At 41.1% G+C, this 24066-nt stretch overlaps 1 protein-coding gene across 4 annotated transcripts in view; it reads left to right on the top strand.

Annotated features, from left to right (window-relative positions):
* fndc3a (fibronectin type III domain containing 3A) overlaps positions 1-24066 on the top strand; it is a 49624-nt gene that overhangs the window by 1421 nt on the left and 24137 nt on the right. For 2 of the 4 annotated variants that reach the window (XM_030394707.1, XM_030394699.1), the window contains exons 2-3: positions 2108-2251; positions 15449-15524. In XM_030394707.1, the coding sequence (XP_030250567.1) occupies positions 2141-2251; positions 15449-15524 (187 nt within the window). In that variant the 5' untranslated portion in view covers positions 2108-2140. Of the gene's footprint in view, positions 1-2107; positions 2252-11649; positions 12477-12874; positions 12992-15448; positions 15525-24066 lie in introns of those variants that run through there. The other 2 variants (XM_030394715.1, XM_030394691.1) reach the window with 2 other exon arrangements.

The following is a 24066-nucleotide window of genomic DNA, read 5'->3' as shown; positions in this document are numbered from 1 at the left end:
AATTTCAATGTAGGAGATGTTTATTGTGCTGCTACAGGGTCAGCTGGTGTAGTTTTTTGTATTGTGTTTTTTTTTTAATATATATATAAAAAGAGGCTGATAATTTCTGCTTACTTTACAGCAACTTATACAAGACCTATTTTCTTAAAGAAGGCTAGAAGTAAAGAGGGGGAAGTATCAACACAATGTGTTTAGCTAATATTTTAGCATGCAGCCTCCACAGGAAACTCCTTATATACCAAATTAGATTACAATGACATATTCGCCCTCATCAAATGACATGGAAAATGACTACTTAACTTTTAAATCATGATTTCCTGTATGAGACATCACTTGGGGATTCATCAAGTGTGTGAAACGTGGTCAGAAGTAAAGAAGAGAAGGCCTGTGATCAGGGATCTCTCCTTTGTCCTCTGCTTACCGACCCCCGGGTAGCTGTTGAGTAATACTTTTAAATTTGATCAGGGTATTACTGAAAATGTTTTGTGTTACAGAGACATATGTGATTGTATTATGAAAAAATAGCAGTGATTGACTTAGAGGCCTAATGAAGGAGCTGGCCATCATCTAAACCCTGCCAGTGATTCAATGCTAATCTCATGCCGGTCCTCCACTGTAGCAGTAGTTCCCTCAAACCCAGTTCATTGACCATCACACTGTAAACTGACTTTGTTGTTTAAGCTTAAGGAAGGGAGGGGCTAAAGCTAACAGATAAGCCAGATCACTGTTAGCTTTAGGGGCGCATGCGCCAGATTGTAATTAGGTTCAAGGACACATGTTACATTTCTCTCATGGTGTTCTGTTGTTTTTGACAGAATTTTTGTCATCCATGGGATATTTTACAGGTTTTGTAAAATATGTAGTCAGTCCTCAGTAGGGTCAATTTACTTTTTAGTCTTACTTAATTGTACTGTCCTCATAAGGAACTGTATTTTCCCGGACACTTGAGGCTTGATTTGATTAGTTTATGTATAATTTCTATTGGTCGAATTGCATTCGTTGACCGTCTATGCCTCCAAGATCAGCTTTTGGATATTTGTGTTTGGTATGTGTGGGAAGTGAGAACACATTTGACAGCAGTGGCTACTTGAACGTGTCATGTGCCCTAAGAAACCTTATTTTTCAATTAAATGGGTTAACATTTTTCCCAATACAGCAGTTACTTCATTCCTATTCTCTTCTCATGTGCCCTACCCTCATAATCATTGTGTGAAAAATGACTAAAACAATGGGTTTATTTTGATTAATCAACTAATCGCAATCGCAACTCTACAATAGACACCATAAACTTTCAATGGCACGAATTGGAGTATCCAAAGGCTTTTAAATACATGGGAGGTTTATATATTCTGTGTAAGAAAATGCATTCGATCAACCATCTCTGGTCATGCCTGTTTAGTTTGGATGGGACAGCTGGCCTAACCTGGCCACTCATTGATTCCATCAGAAAATATCTTTCAGAGTCACCAACTGAGCTGCTGTGCCAGAATACGCTGCCAGCACGTGATTGGCGGTGGAAAATAATGAATGTGTTTGAAAAATTAATTATGTGTGTCAAATTTCCACTCAGTGCCATTCAGCTTGTCACTATGTCTTTTACTGGAAATAGTTGTGCATTTAGTGGTTTTTGACTCACCCCTGATGTCGTGCAACATTTTAAATAGCCAAATATAGACCTTTATATCATCATGAAATGGAAAGAAAATGACACCATTGTAGAGGACAGCAGATTTGTCTAATTGCCACCACCTTATCCTGCAGTTATATTTTTAACAAAAAATACTTCCAACATCTGTAGAAACTGATAAAGATATTTCACAAAGATCATTATGATGCTGGCATATTCTACTCTATACTTTCTCTTTGTCTTCTTCATTTTAAAAACAGTCAGTCATATCCTAATATTGTGCGAATTTAGGTGATGATGTGCTCGTACTTAGTACTAGGAAAGGGTAGAGAGAAGCTGCATCCTGTGGAGATTCTTTGTGAATGTGGTTTTCAGCACAGGTCTAATGGCTGGTTGGAAGACTAAGGACAATGATACCACAAATCTTTGTTGTATACTGTACTTTGTATATTTCCATTGATTGCTGTGTCTTTGTTGCAGGAGTACCTCTTCAGTGGTGTGAATGAGGGAGACATGGCAGACCACACCCCACCTCTGGAGTCCGGCCAGCTTCTCAGCCCTGAACTCCCAATCCTGGCCTCACCACCACCCCCAGCCATGGTCAACGGGGAGGGCCCCCAGCAGGTACACTTGGACCCCTCTGCCTTCATGTCTCTGTGCTATTAGTCATACTTTCTGCATCAAGTCTGTTATGCCCAAATTGACTTTTAGCAGTCTGCCCTGCAATTACAGTTGAAGGGATTTGTCAGAAAGAGTGCCTCTGGCTTGTTTTGTCTGTTGTTGGCCTTCACTCCTCAGTTGTTGAGCTGTTGTCTGTTCATTGCAGCTGAGCCAGATGAGGAAAACAAAGTCATACTAGCATATGTTAGTTGTTTTGTGCTTATCAGAAATAATAATATAATAACTCTGGACTGCTTTGCAAAAAGAGAATATTCATGCCTTAAGTAGCACTCCATTCATGGACTTTGTGAAAATTAAGATATTTTAGCACTTTAATATTCAACAATTGTTCAAGTGTGTTTACAGCTCTTGTGAAGTGCTGCTGCATGTGTGAAAAAATAGTATAAAGCCTTTTGTGGCTCCAGAGGAAGCTGCATGTAATCTGATAAATTACCCGCAGAAATGTCACTCAGTGGTTATGTTGCATTGTGGGTAATACAGGCACAGGCTTTGAAAAGAAAGAAGGAACTGTGGAATAAAATGGGCAATATCTCTGGTTCTGCTGTATGGATTTTGATCATTTGTTTTTAAACTTACCATACTGAGTCCAGCAAGTGCAGTGCTACTCCCCAAGACATGCAAACACACTTTGACGGAGTCCCCTTTAAGTAGTAACACAGAGGCAGTGACAGTGTGTGGTTTGATATGTTGGCCTGATATGTAGTCTAGCAGAGGCCAGAGCCAGGACTGTGAGTGTTGTGCAATAATAACATTTTTTTCAATAATGGACTATGGATAAATGAGATGTCACGGTTTGAATTGGTTTAATTTTATATTCATTCATTTATTAAATGTATGTACGTCTTGACTTAACTTACCACAGCAGCTGTATTTTCAATACATACAAGTGTCATAACTGATCCTGATACAATTACACTGACGGCAGCATCCACTTTTTGCCTCTTGTGAAACCTGATGTGTTTCGTAGCTTTTTTCAGCTGGTAAACAAAATCTGCAGTTGTGTTTCTTACTCAGATAAGTATTGAAACAACCCTAATGGATTTGCTGTCCTTTCTTCAGCTGTATACTGAATGTATTTCACAGGCAACAGGTGCTTATTTGTGAACCACATCTCTCTCGGTTTTGACAGCAGCCTTTGCTGTATGGTACAGGACGAGGGGATAAACCCCCTCCCCTCACCATCTCTTGTCACTATGAGAGTGAGATTGAGTGACCATGACAAGCCTGGGTGATTTCCCTGTCATTTTGATGGTCATCAGTTCGATTTGCTTAAGTTTCCATGACTTCTTGGGGGACAGCATGGAACCCAAAGTGATATCTTTTCCGTCATTTCCTCAGTCTTATGCAGTTTGTCTAGATAAGACCTGCTAATATTAGCACTGCCCTACAGACATGCCTTTCCAGCCATCTTGTCATTTTCCACAGTGGAAAAACCCTCACCTGAATCAGGCTTTGTTCACGTCGAGATCAAATTTTGCTGCTTGTGTCGTGCTGCGAGGGTGCTGTTCTCATGGAATTCAGTTACCTTACCACCTCCCACAAAGGTTACCTGATTACCCGTACATGTCCCCTGTCAGTGTTTGCAGTGTTTTATGAGAGCTAGAGGAGTAAAATGCGGCTGTTCCTTCATGGCTTACATCATTACCGCCCTGCTGCTCACACCAATTTGAGACACTGCATGTTCATGATCGCTGAAATGTACTGAAATGGGTTCCTATGAGGAGGAATAACAAGTATCAGATAACACAGAGCAGTTACTGTGTTTTTTGATACACAGCGTAATGACTTTCTTTGTGCATTAGAGGTGTTCATGTATCTCTCTCAGAAACATCAATACTTGGATACATGGTCATCAAATTAATACAGAAGCATTTTGCTATTAACCAAAGATGATTTGATTTTATCTTAAATTATTTATTAAAGGTTTGAATAGACAAATGGTATAAACGGCAAAATGGCAAAAATGAATAGCAAAGAATATTTCAATTAGTAAGGACCTGTTGCCCAAATGAATGCAATAAAAAACAATAGGCAGTGAAATACAAGGCAACTTTTTAGGCAGTGCTCATTACGTATGTATTTCCCCTGAAATGCTGCCAGAAGTGGATATTGTGCACAGTGGTTTCAGGGTCAGAATCATCCATCTTTAGCCATCATTTCCAACAATGCTATATGAGGCCATGTCCTTGCAAATAAAATGGCTTATTACTTTGGTTATTGCCTTTGACCGCGAGAAACTGAGTGTGACTGTGCAATTGCTAATGCAAGTATGGTTAGCCTGCCTCATGTGACTTCTCTGTTTTAATTGATATTCAAGGCAGTATTATGGAGAGTAGAGCACAAAGGTTTATGGAGTACGATTTGCATACAAGTGTTTTATGGTTGTTTCATGTTCTGCGTTCTTTTGTCTTGTCGCAAACACCTCACTGCTTTTCAGAGAATCCAGAGAGCTTTGAAACTTTGTACCCACAGCTGGCTGGTCGTTGTATACTGTGCACACTGTTGTTTTCATACGCGTGGGATTTGTTTAATTTTTTAACAGACGAGCGGTGGGTCATGTGCACAAGCACAAGTACGTGAGGCTCAGGAGCACAGAAATTATTATAATTTGTCCTAACTGGGTGTTTTAATATCTGTATTGGATTATTTTTGGTACTGAATTGTTGTAGTCATATCTTGTTTCTTTCATCATCAATTAATCTGCCAATTATTTAATGATCAATCGATCAATCATTTAGTCTGTAAAAAAAGACTCAAAGAACTGGGGAAGAAAGAAAGGCACATCGAATTTCCCGGAGGTCAAAGTGACATCTTCGAATTGCTCTGTTTTTCCAACCAACACAGTCCCACACCCAAAGACTCCTCATTTACTATCACAAGTGACAAAGAATAGCAGCAAATCCTTAATCTTTAAAAAAGTTGACTAAACTGACTCAAAATAGTTAGCGGCCATCACATTATTCGATGTAGGGCTTTATCGAGGATTGTTGTTTGAGTGCTGCTGTGAATCAGATGTAGCTTATGTGTGTTGTGTGTCTGAGGAGGTGTGTAAATATCATGACAGCTGCAGAGTGAGGAGCAGGAACCACTGGAGGGGTCTGGGCCCTGACAGAGCGAGGCAGGACTGCGGTGACAGTGAAGAGGATTCACAGCGATGGCTGACCCCTCCATTTCTGACCTTTAGTTGGAGAAGCTGCAAGGACACCTCATTCTTTCTTCTTGGTTTCTTTATCCCAGTCTTGGCTTGGTATTAACGCTCTGTTGGACCAATTATTGTGAGTCAGAGAGGACGTTGTTGTCTTGGGGTCATTACCTGAGATGATTCCTTTTTAGAGATGACTTTGGCTACAGTATGATTCACTTCTTCCATCCATTTAAGCCCCCCCCTCCCCTACAAGTTTTTCCTGCTCTTGCCTTTTGGTTCGTAGCTAAATTGGTAACGGATGAATCAGTCTGTTTCTGTCAATGTTTAAGCCCCGCTAATGGCTTATGTACTTAGCTGTTGTCTGTGCTGATGGTTTGGTATATTTTCTTCCATTTTGTTCATTACTCTTTTCATTGGCGCTGCCATTTAGTGTTTTTGTGTTCTCTCTTCTTGTGTTTTTCTCTATTGATGGTTTTCAGGTCTGTGATTGTAACCCGACACACTGTAAATGATAAAATCACCTTTGAGAATTTTTTTATGAACTGTTTGGATAATGATTCGGTGGCAGTTTTTTTTTTCTCACTCCCTTGTGTAACTTCTTGATGTGATTGTTACTTACGAGGAATGTTGTAATCTTCAAGGAAATAAGAACCTATTAATTTATCCTCAATACATTAAAAAAAGATTAAAAATAAACCCACTCGACCCAAACAATAAATAAGATCTGCACTGGTTAATTGAGTAGCTGTGGACTTGCTAGTTATTCGCCAATGATTTCAATAGTCGATTAATCGGTTTGGGTAAAAAAAATGAAATAAAAATCATGTGATTCCAGCCTCTTAAACCTGAAAGTACTGGTTTCTATTGTTGCTATGACAGTAAACTTAATATCGTTAACATCACCTTGGGCTATGGAAAACACTGATAAATATTTTTTAATCATTTTCTGACATTTTGCAGACCAAACAAGTTATCGATCAATCCAGAAGTGTATCGATGGGATTAATCGACAATATAAACAATCATAAGTTGTCCCCCTAAGGAAATGAATTGTGAATAAAATCCTTAGTGTTGTGCCCAAGGCTTATCAATCATCGGGAAAACCCTGCTAGTTATTCTTGTGTCATCTTTGCTAAAATGTTGGTGACTTTCTCATGTAAACGAGATGTATGTAAAGACAACGGTCAAAATTAAGGCCATCAAACATTAGCACCATGTACATTCATTAACATATCAATAAGACAAGTGCAATTAAATGAATAAATATTAGTACAATGAGTCGATAACGTGGCTGTCTATGACATATCAAAAAAACACTGTTTTTACTGTGGTTGTGTGAGAGAACACTCAGCATTGAGTAGTAACTACACCAGTTGAATAGGGAGCACACAGACATGAGTGTGTGGTCTGCTTGTGGCTATGTGCCATGCGTGGGCTTATGTTACTGTGGGATAGTGAGACCTCACTCCCGACTCAGCCGTCTTCGGTGCCGGCCTTGTATGCTATAGCCAGACACAGGAGACAGAGCCTTGGAAATGTGCCCCTAACAGGCTGCCAGAGGGCCTGAGATGTTGTGACAAAAAATGCAACCCACTCTGCTCATCTCCTGGTCAGCCACTGAATCATCTGTGAAGATGGGGTGAGCCCACTATTTGTCAACTATTGTGAGGAGGTGGACAGTGCGTGACTCAGCAGTATTTAGAGCACTTTTCTTTCTAAAACAGTGAGACAAACTATGACATTATTACTGCACCAATATTCAGAACCAACACAGATAAAGTAAATGAATCAGGCACTGCAGTTGATCAAGATATGCACTTTAGGACTGCAACTAACAAATATGTTCATTCTCCACTGATCTGCTTATTATTTGTACAAGTAAGAATTTAGTCTATAAAACATCAAACAAATTAGAAAAATGCTCATCACAGAGCCCAAAGTCATATCTTCAGATTTCTTCCTCTCCCCAACCAACAGTTGAAATCCTAGACTCTTCACTAACTATCGCAAATGACAAACAAAATCAACATTCCTTATATATTACCAGAATATGTTGGACCTTTTTACTCGAGAAATGACTGAAATTATGAAATGATATCAAAATAGTTGACAATTTTTCTTTCAATTGACTAATTGATGAGTCGACTCATCATTGCAGTTTTAATGCGCTGAAAACTCTGGTACGATATATCGAATGTCGGTATTTCAGTTGCTGTATTGGCAAGATCCCTTACATAATAAATACAATTAGCAAAATGTTTTTGTATCTTAAAATGCCATTAAATGTAATAATGGTAGGGATAATGATACAAAGGAGCTAGATGAATAACGTGGTATAGTATAGTAGAGATACCATCTTAAAAATGTGTTAACATCACTTTAATAAATAAAAATTGAAAATCTAAATTTCCTTGTCTGTACCTTGGCTAAACAAAGGTTGACCAACCTAGCAGAAAACATAGGTCAGTGGAAAAGGGTAGAACATACATTTTAGTGTGTTGGAAATTCACACATTCGAGGAGCACTTTAGGCTTCATCTTAAAAAAAATGTGAAGCTACTTGGACTTTACCAAGAGCAGGTTGACTGACCAACCAAGAAGGACCTTTTGTGAGGAAGCTTACCTGGAACCCAAGGACAAAGTCTTCTGATGGAGTACAAAGTGCCCAGGCTATGATGAGATTCCTCTGGAAGGACTACACTCAGTACAGCCTTTCACAAGTCTGGCCTGCGTGGTAGAGGAGCCAGATGGAAGGCACTCCTGAGGAGGGAAAAAGGCACACGACAGCATGCCTGGAGTTTGCAGAAATTCATGTGAAATTTTCAGAGGGCATGAGCCAAAAGATAATGTGGTCTGACTGAACAAAAATGAATAGTTGAGCTGTAGCAGAGATTTCTATATCAGGACTACCACAGTCTTTCACCTGTCTAACACCAGCTCCACAGTGAAGCAGCATCAGCTTGTGGAATCTTTGTTTTTGCAGTAGATATTAAAGGGAACAAAGACCAGAGTCAGTTCATGAGTGAAATCCTCTTCATCGTATAACATCCTTATTTATTTGCGTGTTGATTTGACATTTAGCAGAACACTGATCCTTACCATGCACCGAGATCAATACTGGAATGGCCCCAGTCCTTCATTTAGTCTATAATAAATCACATTTACAATTAGTTTAAATGTTTTTTTTCTACAAATTTTGAAAGAAATGGAGACATGATGTAGTCCAGGTGTACCAAACTAAGACTAGATTCTGACCAAATCAAGCATTGGAGCTACAACAGAACGAACTTTTAGAGAAATGCAACCCGACGTGCACTGTGGTGGCCAATCAGATAAACCGGTGATCAGGGCAGCTGGTCAACATTATTGATGATAATCCTATTATATACTGTATGTTAATTTGCCACATCAACAATAATACTGTAAGTGATAATTGTTCCAATATTAAACTGCTCTGGCAGCAGGATCTAGGAGAAGAACCACTGATTTTCCTGGAATAATAATTTCTCCACCAGACAAACGAGGACTCACAAGATTTAAATAAGCAGCAGCAAAATGGTGCCATTAGTTGCAAACCTCAGAAAGATGCAAAATAATCATTACTTAGCCTACTAAGCCTTTTAACTGCAGTGGATGTGTTCACACAAATGGGCCATGTAATGACATTCCCACACCACGGCACAACCCTGCACTAAATGCTGAAACGCCTGGTTTGGTCTGCCTACAGCCGAATGTATAATAAGGTGCTTATCCAGACCCTCTTGTCAGTGGTTGAATAGTTTACAGATAAAAATTGTCATATTTGGCCAGAAATTATTGTATTGCCCCCTTTTAAACACAATAACATTCATTAAGGTCAAACTTTTAGTCATCATCAGTCAAAGGTGGTTTGTGACTGTTCATGAGTTTATGGAAATGTTCTGAAATATTGAGTGGAAACATGGAAGCTAATTAACATAGTGAATAGAAAGCTGGTGGAAATTACTGTGTGACTCAGTTTTGAGATTATGTATGTATGTATACAGTTGACTTTGTGTTTTGATAACGTTTCGCGTTTCCTCTGATAAAGACATTAGAAGATAACTAAGATTAACAAGGACTGGATACAGCATGACCACTTCTTAGATTTTTTTTTTCCCCTCCATCTGTTTCTATCCTGCTATCTCGTCATGCAATGTTTCCAGGGGACCCTGGAGGGTGGAGGATCATCAAATTGCCTTGAATTATCATTGCACACGTAAGCGTATGCCATCAGCTGCAGGGAGACTGCGTTAGTTCCTGGCTAGTTCCGACACTGGCAGGATTTTCCCTGTGTCATTTGGCTCCCGTTTCCTGTCCACCCAGCTGCTATGTCACATCAACACACAGTAAACAATTAAGAGGAACAAATAGTGAGAAACCTGAACTCTGAGTCACCAACGGCAGAGAAACGTCAGAGTTAACAGCCATGAACACACAGAGCCGGCCCATTCTCCCGGGTAATAAAACACAGCAGTGACCACCTGTGTGACAGTGTGTGCTAATTGATATGCAGTCTCTTTACACAGTCTTGCGTACATTGACGCAAATCTTTACGGTCGTGGGAACAAAATGTTTTGCTTGGAGTTATGATGTATTCTATTAATACAAAAAGATGTTCCCCATTGTGAATGTGACCACAATGCACATTGCAGTGTTTAGTCATCTGTGTGAAAAGTAACCTTTGCAGTATCCTAGCACTGTTTCTGAGTCTATCCACTTCCAAATGGAGTCATTCTGCAGTTGTTTTGACGTGGCACCCCTAATTTCCAGCCATTTTTAGTTGCTGTACTTCTTGAGTTAGCTGGGTCACAAACATAGCACGTAAACCGCAGGGGGCAATAAAGGAACAATGGTTGCTACATGAACAGGCTTTGTAAAAGGGGCCAAAGACACCAAATCCAAAGTTAGTTAGTGACTAACAGTCTAAGCATATATTAATGGAAATGCTTGAAAAAATCTTAGTAGCCTGCCCATATTATAAACCCAAAACACTACTCGCATCACGTAATAAATGTAAAAAAAACAGTTGTAACTTGAAAGAGAAAAATCCTAATAACAATTTGGCCAAGACCTTCCAATTTCCATGGTTTTATGCACATTTTCTTCTCCATTTCTTTCTCCATTTATGCAGTGAATACGCAGGCAAGGGCAGCAAGGAACAAAGCAGGTGCTTTCTGCATCAGGTTGTTTGTTTTGGTGGCACAGTTTTTATTTTAATTGTATGTAGTTGCTGAGCGCTGTTAGAATCTCGGGAGTCGATTCACCGAGGATTTGCTGTGTTTTTTAGCCAGCGAAGACAGGCAGACAGAAAAGCAGAATGTTTCAGAATCACACATTTGGTCTATAGCAACGTGTATTTCAGATGTCTAGAATAAAAAACTTAAATCAACCTAAATGGGGCACTATCATGATTTCACTTAGTAATATGGTCCATAAAGAAATCCCTATAACAGACTATTGATCTGATCAACTGAAACCCTTTATTAATGTGTGGGCATCCTGTGAAAGGTGTTTCCTTTTTTCCAAAATTAATTTTCACTTTATATTTCCCTCAAGTCATCTTACTTCATAAGCCCTTTGTACTTGGACCCTGATCACTGCTGCTAGAGGCTTTATTTATCTAATTCCTTAAATCCAGCTTTTCTCATTTCACAAGAGTGTTGATGAAAAAAACAAAAAAAAAACGTAGGATTTAATTTTGTGGAGGATGTGCCATAGGTGCAGTTCTCACGCAGCAGTATCAGTGACGCAGAGTATCTGTTAACTTGGCACATGCTGATCAAGTGATCAGCACTGTCGCTTTAAGGAACGATCCATTTAGAATGAATGAGGACAGATGTTACAGAAGCCGTGTGAATACTTGCAAGCTCTGTTTATTGTGTCGCTGTACAAATAGTGTCTCTGTTTTGACTGTCAGTGGGCTGCTTTGTGATCTTTGAAGACAGTAGAGAACTCGAGGGTACAATTGTCGCCGGCGCTGGAGCTCTGCAATTGAACTCCCACCACCTCATCTCCTCTCACATCGATCGGAGTATTAAGAGAGGGTGTATGGCATGTCGCTCTGTGAATGGGAGAGAGAGCCATAGAGCGTATGAGGGGGAGGGAGAGAAGGGAGTGAGGGAGAGAAGGGAGTGAGGGAGAGAAGGGAGGGAGGGAGGGAGGGAGGGAGAAGTGACTGTAGCGTAGTCGTATATGTCAGCCTCAGAAGCTGCGTGGGTCGCTCAGCTCCCTCACGCCATTGTTGTTGTTGTGAAAAAAGGCAGAACAAAGGACTCCCCACGCTATGGAACCCTTATACCTTTGCCGGCTCAGCTGTGCTATGATCACACCCTGATGGAATGCTATTGAAATTAACCATATTAAGGAGCACAGCAGGCGTTAACTGAGCTGGCAGACTGTCAGTGACAAGAGGCAAGAAGGAAACTGAAAAGCAAACTGAGGCATCATCCAGTCCTCCTCATATTTTTGGTCCTGTTTTCTTGGGTTCATCCGCCTTCCTTTCCTGGAGAGTGGCCACTGCTGATAAGGTTTCAATCCCTTCTCTGAAGGTTTGGCACGGACATTGCTGTGGCTTATTTGTTGAAGGGGTTGCTGTGGATACTGACGGTAGGGAGGCTGCACTGAAGCCAGAGGCAAGAGTGAACAAGCCGCCTGCTGCAGAGAGTGCCGCTATGGAGCAGATGAGGCTGAACTAGGCTAAGCAAACATGAGATCCACGCCACACTTTCTGTGAAGGCGAGAGCCAGCGGAAGAGACTAAGCCCCATCCGCCTACATCGCTCCCGCTGCACTCCTCGCCTCTCGCTAGTTTCCTCCTGGATTTTGTGCGGGAGCCGATGGAAGTGGAGGGTGTAAAGGATCAGCACAGCCAGATGTGTTAGCATCGCCGGTCATGTGATTTCTCATGAGGGCTGGGTGAAGTGGTGGAGGGTCTGTTAGACCCTGGAGCATCAGTGACTGCGTGAACAGCGACGCCTGAATGAGAAAAAGCAATGCGGGCAACAGTAAGTAGCAGTCAGATCCTTTGCAAGCAAAATGTCCTTCCTTTCTGTGTTGTAAACATGCAGTGAATGCCTCTTATTGATTTTAAAGGTTACTTCCAGGGTTAATATTAAACTGAAAAAGGGAGCGATTGTGCTCGGAGAGACGTTTGCTTCACACAGAACGGGGTGAACAACAAACATACACATGCACCCGACTGTGAAGTGCCTAGACTTTGATTCAATTAGACCTCCCTTGCCCCTGCACCCCCACTCCCAACCTCCCACCCTCAACCCCCTCCTCCCGACCACCACCAACATCTACACTTGCTGCTGACGCTGCCTGTGTGGGTGTGTATGAACATATGAGCTTCTGTGTGTGGCAGTCAAAGGGCTCTTTCCTGTCCCTGCTGAGCACATGAATGGGAGCAGTGTCAGAGATGGAGGTGCTGATGATTTCTGTGCTTGAACAGAACCGTAGCCAGAGCCCTCTGCCAGGGGAGTGTAGATTCTATGACAGCGACTTCCACAAGAGTGAGGTAACTTGCGCCCACACACATTGCCGGGCAACAAAAACCAGTGTCTGTGTCTGTTACTGGAACAAGTTAAGAAAATGATGAGTTTGAGATGATTCGGAGGGAGAAGTTTCAGGGTATCTTGGTTTAGTAACATAATCTGACTTGTTGATTAAGTGAATGAAAAAACGATTGATGGCGTCAGTTCTCTTAGCGATTTTAGTTTCGTTCAGCTGTAGTGAAAAGAACGTGACATTGTCAGAAATGGTTTGAAAAGTTTCTCTTAGATGAAATTTACCTTTTTCATCAAGGTTTTTTTTTCTCCCTTTTTTTGTTCAGTTCTGATGCCGAAGTCTTTTGTAAAGACAGAAGCAGCATGACTCAGAGTATGGTAACAGTGTGTACCTGATATTTCCATCAGTTATGATGAAAGCAGTTCATATTTGTTAGGCTGATGGCTAAAGCTCAATGAAATACATGTAAAGCCTCAACTCAAGTTTTATTTTTAAAATAAAAACGGGGATAAACACTTTGGTCACAAATCATGATTTAATTGACATTTTGAAATGTATTAGTATTTTTAGACATGGAGGCAAATTGTGTTTTTTTTGCTACAGGGGTCGCAAATAATGATCAGTTAATTTGCTTTCTAGTTTTTCATCTGTTTTATCTGAAGGCAACATCTGTTGAATGTTCCTAAAATGTACATGTTGCTCTTGTCTGTATGTTTGAGATATAGTTTTATTTTTTAACCTTGTAAATGCTTGCTTGTAAAACACAAAAGTACATTTACATTGCTGAACACGGACTTTTAAAGTAATCAAGCTCAAGTGAAAAGTCCAACCATTTCATCTCACTGATTTACAGAAAGAGCTGATGATTAAATGTATTGTGAAGGAATCTGGGATTTTTTTTTATGGTAACCTGCAGTTCTTGGAAACATTCCTAGGACTTGAAGGATGAAATCTTTGTGTTTCGTTCAACTAACCCTTTCACATATAAAGTGTCCTGTTGATGGATTGAGTTGTAAACCTATGGCAGTGCAGTAATCTTAGCCATAGTTTTACAGTCTTCATGCTTCAGTCTCCTATGTAAAATAAAATTCTGTTCCTTTTTGCAGTTAACGATTGTTTATCCCCTTAGCTACATTTAGGACCACAGTCAAGACAGGAGAAAGGCTTGTCACCACCTCAGCCCCCACAGTCTGTCAGTCTTGCTCTCAGTTAATTTCTCCTGTGGATTTTGTAGCTAATTCCTATGTTAATGGACTGTTTTCCATGTAACAGTTTGTGCGATTGAAAGTTAAATTTCAGCTGTCTAATTTCTTTTGTCTACGGCAAGTATTTTTTAAGCTGGCTGTAGCACTCCTCCCACGGGAGACAGCTTTGTGTGTTTTGGGTCTTATTGATGCCGTATGCCCCTAACCCTATTTCTGTTGCTTCAAGGGCCATCATGGTTTGGAGTCTTAAGCGAAAATCGATCAAAATGAGCCTTCAATCTCAATCATTAACATCAAAAGCAGGATTGGCGATTATCCCTGTATTTTTTTTTCCACTCCATCCCCGCCTACTTGCATCCATATGAAAAAAAAAAACTTCAAAGACGACACCACTAGCTTACTGGTAGCCTGCAGTTGTACCTCCAGATGCTTATTCTGTGTGCACAAAGATGGGCAACTAACTGGTACCAGAGGTAACCCCGACATTGTTGGATTTGATTCATTTTCTTTTTCAAAGATCCTTTATCGATTTGTTTTGGAAGAGGGTTTGCTCGTGGGGGCAGAACTGAATGGAATACAACTCTGAACACTGCAAGAGTTATTTAATTGAGTCGTTTGGGAAGAAGTGTTTACTCAGGACAGATTTGTCAGACTGAAGTTTAGTAAAAAACTGAATCTTTATCTTTAGTTGAATCCCTAAAGTGTGTTTATTTTGTATTGAATTGTGGAATCCCTATTAGGAATATTAGGAATTTGAAAATGTTAATTACCGTTGTCGGGGCCTAAATCCATAATCTGTTTATTTACAGCTTCAAGATGTGATTGTCAGATACTGGCATAGCCATCAGTGCTGAAAAAAAGAGTTGGAATGTGAAAATCAAGTAGAATCGTGGATTGTGAGAATCTTGTCACCCCTAGTTGCTTGCATCTGCATCCAAACATGTCGCCTACATATTGGGCATCACAGAAATGCTCTAAATGGAGACACAGGATGATTTTCAGTTCAATACATAGTCAGTGTCACATCAAGCTGTCAAGGCTGTTTGCTGCTTTTCACACAAATGCTGCTGCTTTTGTTCACACTGGAGCTGTGGAGGAAAGGTGGCAGAAATCTTAAGAGATCTTGTACAAAACATGACTGGTCATGTGGCTTACTGTTGACATGTGCTGACATGTTAAATTGTTCATGCCTCAAATTTAATTTTAGATATTCGCTTAGAAGCAATTAGAAGAATAAGATTTTTTGTTTTGTTTCTCCACAGGTAATCCTGGTGCAGGTAAACCCAGGTGAGGCCTTCACTATTCAACGAGAGGATGGTCAGTTTCAGTGTATCACAGGTAAGACAACTTTTCTGTAATCATATGTAAGTCATTCTGAATTTGAATGCATATTGTTGAAATATATGTTCATCACAAAATATTTTATGATACGTATAATAGTTTAACAGTATCCGACTGTCTGAGATATACCAATGCAAAAAGCGACAAGATGAGTAAAAGCAAGTTCTAGCAGTACCTCCCAAATATGAAGTCCTGCGAAGACTTTGCAGCAAAATGCTTCAAGAGATGCAGTATATCCACTGGGCAGAGCACTACTGCTCCAGCAGAGAGTGCTCCAGTGAGAGCAGAACATTTCGTCACTGTGTCAGTTTCAGGGCAAATGCCTTCTTGGCTGCACTCTTGACAGGACTGCTGAAAAGCTTCAGCAAATGTATTGCTTATTTAAAATGATTTAAGCATATCTTATTCTGCCTATGCCTTGACATCTTTGGAAGGTTAAGAGACATGTCTTGATGAATTACTACAGCAAATACATAAACTATTTCAGACTGGGTAATATAGTTGAAGTGAATATTTAAAAAAACAATAGCAACAGGTTCATAATATTGACATATATCATGATAATTACATACGATAAGGTTCAGTTCAATAAATTGTTCCTCTTGTGTCAGAAAATATCTGACACATTTTCACTGTTTTGAGAACACAAACACGGGCTGTAACTGTCACTAGAGAAGAGATTTTCACTGTGTTACGCTGATTAATAAAATGCAGAAGAACATCTGAAATTAACTTCCCCCTAAAAAGGCACTTTTTTTTTCTCGAAATCCAATATTGATACTGAAAAAATTGTCATCTAATCATAAGAATGCTCAAGGTACTTGCAGTTAATGCCAAGTGTAAGATTGTAATACTATGTGAAAGCCTAATCTGATTAGCATAGCTGGATTTTTGCTTGACTTCCTTATTTCCAGCAAAAAGCTGCACCTGAATTCATTCAGCTTTTCACAGCCTGTGCAGTGGAAGAGGGAGGGGGTTAGCCAGGATGCATTGACGTATTTTTACAGAAATTATAACAGGATTACAGTTGTGTCTCACAGCTCTCAGACTGCTCAGTGGGATAATTGCTTCTTATGGTTCTAGCCAATATAGAGAAATGTACAGCTTGAGAGAATGTGTTATGGAAGTGCATCAATTTTAAGAGACACTGACTGAGCTTGATCACATTGCTTCACATTAGACATACTCAATAAGCGTGGTAAACTGGCGAAAAGGAGTTGAAGAAAATGTGTATCCTGACATGTTGAATAATATAAAATGCATGTAGAAGATAACAGATCGAAATAAACAGACTGACAAAATGCCGCCTGACCCCAGGAAATGTACCATCACCTTCAGTCTTGAATTCAGTTTTGTGATGTTGTGTGCACATAAACGCATCCAATCTGTTTTTTCTATTGTTGCTTTTTATTCCAACATTTCCCGTAGAACCGAATGTGTCACCCCAGAAATCTTTTTTCTGAACCGTCATACTTTCCTGTCCAAAAGACCCAATATATTTTTTCCACTCATCTGCTTTGCTACCTGAATGTCATTTGGCAAGCTGCTCTTCCTATTTAATTTGCCAGATGATGGAATGGTGGAAACTGTGCACAGATAGACGTTCATAATGTAAAGTGGGCATATGGTATAATTACAGTTTGTTGGAAGAGGAGTTGGGGGAGATAGGCGGTGTTTTGAGTAAGATGTCTTACACATTCTTATTTTTCCTGATGGCAGTCATTTCCTTTTCCTCAATTGTTAGTGATTGCGCTGGCTTTGTGACAGCAACAATGAAGTCTGGCTTCAACACGTTGCTGACATTGTGAACGGAAGTCAGCTGGAGTAGTTGTAGGAGGTAGAGCTGTGGGGCCATAATTGCAAATGATTATTGCAAAATGAAGTTGCCCGGGAAAACATGGATCTGAAAATGATTTGCTTTTGTTTATCACTCACTCTGTGGACATCCCTCCATTTATCGACATTTCCGTGAGCTAAGAGGCCACTCTTTCTTTCTCCTAAATGTTCAATTTGATTTCATAAAGACAAATAAAGAATGACAGCATGATAAACAAGTGAATAATGTTTGCTACCCTTGGTTACCACAGCTTGCAGTTGGTTGACATTTTAGCATAAATTTAATAACCCATGTCTAGAAGGGATGGATTTTTTTCAGTCGCTACCAGTAGCCAATAATGACCTGTTTCTCGTAGCTGATACTGATGAGATAACCCATAATTTCACATTTTTGTATTGTATAATCTGAGGTTTATATACACCTGAGGATGGCTAAAGGCCAAGATGTAGCAAGCAAAGATGGATGGATTTACTATTCCATATCGTGTAAAAGGAAAAGCTCACCCATAAATTTTAGTTCAGCCATTAACTATTTACCCCTATGCCAATGGAAAATCAGGTAAAGTTTGATATCCACCGAATATGTCTGGCGCTTCACAGCAAAACAGTGTTGCAGCATTCTCCTGAACAACTGAAGTAGATGGGTCCTTGTTTTAAAATGTAAATAAACAACTGTAAAATAAAAATATAATGTCTCCATACAACTCAGCCTGCATATTACAAGTCTGCGGAAGCCCCCAGTCCTGAAATTGTTTGAAAATATGTTCTTTACACATTCTTTTAAGCCAAAATTGCCACTGTAGTTGCTAAGCTAAAAATGGTGATGCACAACCGGTGTGCCCAACCTCTACCGTGCATCGGGTGTGTAAATAACATTTACAAATCAAGCTGAAGCTCCAGAAATGTTTTGTGGACTACAAAATTTCACCCGACTTTCCATTAGCCTGGGGGTGACTAGATCACGCCTTTACTTTCATTTTTGGATGACATTTTCCTAAAACGCATAGCCTTCTTCCCTCCTCTTGGAACCATTGTGGAGTATGTTTTGCAAATTGCAATCATGTTGTCTTCCTCTGGACTCATTAAAAAAAACATTAGCACTGGCAACAACGAATTTGTTCCTTAAGTCTACACTACAAGACCCAACCCAGCTGCAGCATGCTACATTTGTTCTCCTTCCTCTCCTTCTAACTGTATTTGGTAAACCATTGAAAGCAGTTTTGCTTTGTATAATCAGCTCTATTTATCAGTACAGTGATGAATAACCTTGATATAAATGTCCCCCTTATATATTCCCCATATACATCATGCGTCCCTCATGTATGGACCAGTGCTACCTCGCTGTTGAAAAGGCACAGGTCTTTCTTGACTGTATCCTTTGACATATATGAATACCAACAGGACAATAGGCCTGTGTGCAATAGGCTTCTGGCCTCCAGGTTTCGATGACAAAGGAACTAAAGCGGTGATATGAAATGACGCTGGCCAGGAAGCAGCCATCATACAGCTTTCTCACACAGGGGCTCTTCTCCCTACTCCTGTCTGACTGAGCTCCCACACTGGCCCCCATTACGAGCCGAGTAAACCTTCCTAATAGGGAGCGAGCATACATAGTCTCTCCATCAGAGGAGAAACAAAGAGCTGAGAAGCGCCACATAGATCAGTGTGACTGCTACTAACTGGCCTGTCACTGGGTGCACTCATCTCTCGGTGACGTGAATAGAGGGATGACTCACCGCTAGCGGTGCAAGGAGGGAGGAAGAAGAGTGTGTGCGTGCGGGCATGAATGCATGTATGCGCATGTCATGTGTTGGTTTGGTTTGTTGTGTGTTCACAGCAACAGACTATCAGTGATGACTTAAGTGTCTGTTGTGCATATGCATGCTTTCACCTTTAACCCTAGTATGTACAGACAGGGACAGCGCGGCCGTTACAGAGTCGGCATGATCTGGTTTACACGTATTTTTCAGGATTTGCTCCACCCCACTCCAATTTGCGAATTCAATCATGTATTTTTAGCAGCTGGATATGCGTAATTGCTGTGTCTTAGTGCATGACAGCCTGCTTAATATGAACAGACAATCTTGTAAAATGCAGTTTATAGGAGCCATTTGTCTTTTCTGAGATCTGCCTTAGAGGAGGGGCCTTTAGCGAGGGAGGCTAATTAGAGTGGCCATTTAGCATCTCCCTGCTCGCTTCTCTCCCTGCCATAAGGGGGGTTCTGTTTGTGACCGGACATGCCCTCATAGAATTAACCCAGACCCCCAGCACTCCCTGATTTGGCCTTTTGTCGGCATCTGCCACTGTAGATCTGACGGCTGTATCACTGTCACTAAGATTGGACCACCTGATAAGCTTTGTGATGAGGCAAGTCAGCATCAGGACCATTGGGTTGATTAGATCCACTACTTTATCTGACTTTGCCTGACGCTGATTCACATCACTTTGGATGATTCAGTCTCTGGTTGGAGGCTGAAAGCATTGTCTAGTTCCACTGGGCTTATTGAGCCTGAAAGAGATGTGCCTTCTCCCGCAAAAGCCAAGATAGTCATTTTGGCATCTCGACAGGGAGCTAAAGAGTGTGTGTGTGTGTGTGTGTGTGTGTGTGTGTGCGCGCGCGCACATGCACGTGTCAGTTTGTAGACATGTTGCCAGTGTCCTCTGCCTCTTTTCTCTGTTAGATACTGGTTGGACAGTCAGTCCATCTGTCATCTTGTCCCTTATCTCTGATGCCATAGCTGTGAAACACCTCATCTCATTCCTGACGGTGCTGCAGATGTGCTTAGTCTATTTTCTATCAGAGGGACTTGAGGCTGTCAAGTCCCCTGTGCCTGAAACTGAGCAGCCAGGACGTGCACCGTTGAACATCTGACACTGCGTGTTGAGGGTGTATCCGTGCGCACAATTGTAGGGTGATTGCATGTTTCCTCACCCCAAGCAATCTCCAGAAAAAAACTCGTCACATATGGTTCACATAATTGGAGCACAAACATCAGACACATTAGCCTCAATAGCACATTATTTTTATGCTCACCACCTCCCCCACCTAACTCCAAGTCCATGTACACAAACATGTGTGCAGGTGCACACACACAGGTACGGTTCATTCACAGCTTCTGCAGTGAGTAGCTCTAAGAATGACTGAGCTTGTGACTCATTCTCCCATTGCTGCGTTTATACCAAGGGGGCGGGAGAAAGGAGAAAGGGTACAGAGGATGATGGAAGATGATGACAGGGTGGGGTGTCTGAGAGAAAAAACTTTTGTAGTCTGCTAAGTTTAGTCTGGGGTGGGATGTCCGGTGCAAGGCAGTTCCACGTCCACTCAGCTGGTTTTGTACTGAATTATCAATCTCAGTGGGTTAGTGAGGTTAGGTACTTGATGCAGGAGGAGACTGTGGTTATAGAGTGACATCCTGAATGGAGCCAAATAGTTAATTGTCAAAAAGAAATGATCTTTTTTTTCCGTTTGTCTAACTGAGAGCAGCAGCAGCAGCAGCAGCAGCAGCAGCAGTGAGATGTTCCATAATAAGCACAAGCATGAAGGTTACTGATTCCCTCCCCTCCTGTAAACGTCATTCATGCCGGTTGGGCTGCAAATACCATGCGGATGCCTCAAAATATCAGGAATTCAGACAAAGTTTACTAACGGCTAAACAAAATGGATATTCTTATTAAACTGTTCCGTTGTTTACTGTACAGCTTCCTCCTTCAGGCTCTGTTTTGCAATCATATCAACACAGAATGCCCTTTTCCTCTTTCCCCACTCGCTCCCATACTCTGTGAGTCTGGATGGACAGCAGTGGTTGGATGCTTACTGGCATGTTGTAGAACCTGAGAGCAGCCAGGATGAACGTACACGTCCATGGCTTCGTAATCTGCTAATAGAATGTCACACTTATTGCAAATTACTACCCTCTTATTTGATGGAAGATATTTCCTGCCTGCAAGTACAATGAGCCATGGTATCAATATACCATAATATAATTTACCATAGTATCATCAGTAAAAATCAATGTTTTTTAATTGTAATTAGTACTTTTTTGTTTTATTGACCGTTCAGTTCTTAGCCTCATTGGCTTGCTTGGTTGTAATTGTTAACCTCTGTCAGTCGGTTTGCCTTCCCTCTCCTTTTAATTTGTGGATGGAGACAATTTATTAGCTCTAATTAATAATCAAACCTGCTCCATCTTCATAGGCTCACAGTTCATCATGTTGGCATTGAGAGCTTATTGAGTGATCCCATACGAGACTGCTCTGTCTCACTGTCTTCCTCCCTCGCTCTTGTCCTCCCATGTCTGTGTGCCGTTGTTTATTTTTACACCCTTTTTACAACCTAGCCAGCTGCCTATATTCAACTTGTCTTCTGTGCTTATTTTTATTCTCCATATCTTATTGAGGGTTCATTTGTACATCCTGACAGTGTGCTTGGATTCTGCTGTTATTTCAGAGCCACATCTGCCAAGTTTCCTCTGTTTAGCTGTGTGTCTTAGAAGACCTGCGTGATGTCCTGCTTGAGCTTGTTTATTGTGATCGCTGTCCATTTTCAGAGAGGAGGAAACGGGAGGGTGCTCCGAGTGGACTCACCACCCTTGCATATCTGTGTATGTGTGTGGACATGGGTCTGGCCTGTGATAATTCTCTCCCTTGGCTTTTTTACGCCCAACATGAACAATTATCCCTATCTCCCAGCGGTAACCTCTAGCCCCCTCTCGACTCAGACACACTGCACCAGTTGATCCTGTTGGCCTGCCCCAGGAGGCAGGGAGGTGAAGATGGGTTATGTGATGTTGACGGGAGATGATGGTGCTCCCAAAGTGTTGCCTAGCCTCTGTTTACACTGCCAGAATGGGCAGCTTGTTTGTGGCTATTCTTGGCTCAGTGGCAGCCTGCCGTTTTGTGGAGGAGGACTGATGTTTTTCCCGTGGCTGCTTCCTCTGGAAGGCTGGCACTCCACGGCCACGTCAGCACAACCAATGCTCCAGTTGACTCAGGGGGAGGGGAGGGGAGGGGGAGGGGGATGTGGCCTTTTCTATCTGATCTCTGTCAGCACTCGTGCGTCAGTCTGATGTAAAAGAGTGGGTGTTTTTTCCCCCCATTCTCCACCCTACCTCTCCTCTCTCTCTTGGATGTGTGTGGCTCCCATGTCCTCCCTCTCTCGCCCTATGCTAGTCCTTGTCTCCCTACGCTCTGCAAGTCGCTACACACAAAGCCTTTCATTCTAAACGGACAAACAACGGCATATTGAATACTAATTAGATTCATCAGATTTCCTGTTAGCCAGCATCGTGGCACTAACTGGAGTTGCCTTAATGAGTGATCGCACAGGTGCACAAATGCACCTGGCATAAGCACCCCATATCATTTATTAGCCTTAAAAGTGAGTGGAGTTAACAGTGCATACTTTGAACTCCCCCTCAAATGATATCGTAATCTGAAATCAATGAGGGCTGAGGCAGTGTGACTGCCTTCATTCAGGCTGAGCTCTCCCATGCTCCCTGAATTAAGAATTTTGTCCTTGTGGACCCCGTGTTCTGAGGTAGAGAAATGACTCACTGCCTATCAGTCTGCTGGCTTGGTGTACTAAGAGGGGCTTCAAAGCTCTCTGCCCTTTTGATTTCACTACCTACTATCTGTCTTGTCCAATTACGTTTATTAGTAGGTTGACTAATGGTTTTTACCCAATGATTTTTCTACCAAAAGAAAGTAATACATTCTTAGATTGTCTGGCAATAGATCCTTACAGTTTGAACAGCCCACAGTACATAGTGACTAAAATGCTACAAAGACAGTTTTGAGAAATGTCTATTTGGGTAATTTATTTTGAAACAAAGTCCAGTTTTAATGTCTCACCCAGGACTGTGCCAAGCTGAACCCTGTTCATGTTTGAGTTTCTGAGAAGATTTGTTTGCTTAGATTATAAATGTTATTTGGACTAACATAAAAGTGCAGTTGGTGATTCTGGAGAAAGATGGTCGATGGTGGATTGATGAATTTCATTCCCATGTTGTCAAATATGAATACTTTTGGGTTGACCCAGATCAACCATATTGGACCCAAAGCATCTACATTTGATGCCATCTAAAACGACATCACTGCGCTGAAAGAGAATCTGCACTATGATCACTGTGTGGTTTGAACACCCAATCGTACACCAAGGGCTGTGATGTGAATTTTCTTAAACAACCACCCTCTTCTATCAGTTGTTATGCTTGTCATTATCCAATTAGTCACTATATCCACATTAAAGATTTGCTAATATTTTGTGAAAGTACCAACGTCAATAATGCTGAGTTGGTTAAAACTATTGTAATATTTGATTTTGAATCTGAATAATGATAAAACGTGTCTGTGGAGATCCAAAATATTGAGTTCTTACTTACCTTGATGATGTGTTCAAGGTTTTCCGGTTCACCTGTCATGTGCTGCTCATCACCTACAACTTCCCTCTGGCTGCTTCCCCTCCTTTTAAAATATTTAAAAGTGCTCTTCTGTTAAAGAAGGGCAGAGACTTATCCACATCTTGTTACAAGGATTCTTCTTTTATTGAAAAATAGTATTTCGTCCCATCCTCGGAGACGAACATTAACACAGCCAATACAGCTTCAATTGAAAATGTCTGGCTGCAACAGGACTGAAAGAGCGATGAAGATCTTAAAATACAGACAGCCTTAATGGTACTACATTATACTGAGAGATGTTTCTA

The sequence above is a fragment of the Sparus aurata genome, chromosome 2, assembly GCF_900880675.1.
Source record: "Sparus aurata chromosome 2, fSpaAur1.1, whole genome shotgun sequence".
Classification (NCBI taxonomy): domain Eukaryota; kingdom Metazoa; phylum Chordata; class Actinopteri; order Spariformes; family Sparidae; genus Sparus; species Sparus aurata.
Note: the sequence above shows the minus strand (reverse complement) of the source record. Positions and strands in the feature narration are given on the sequence as shown.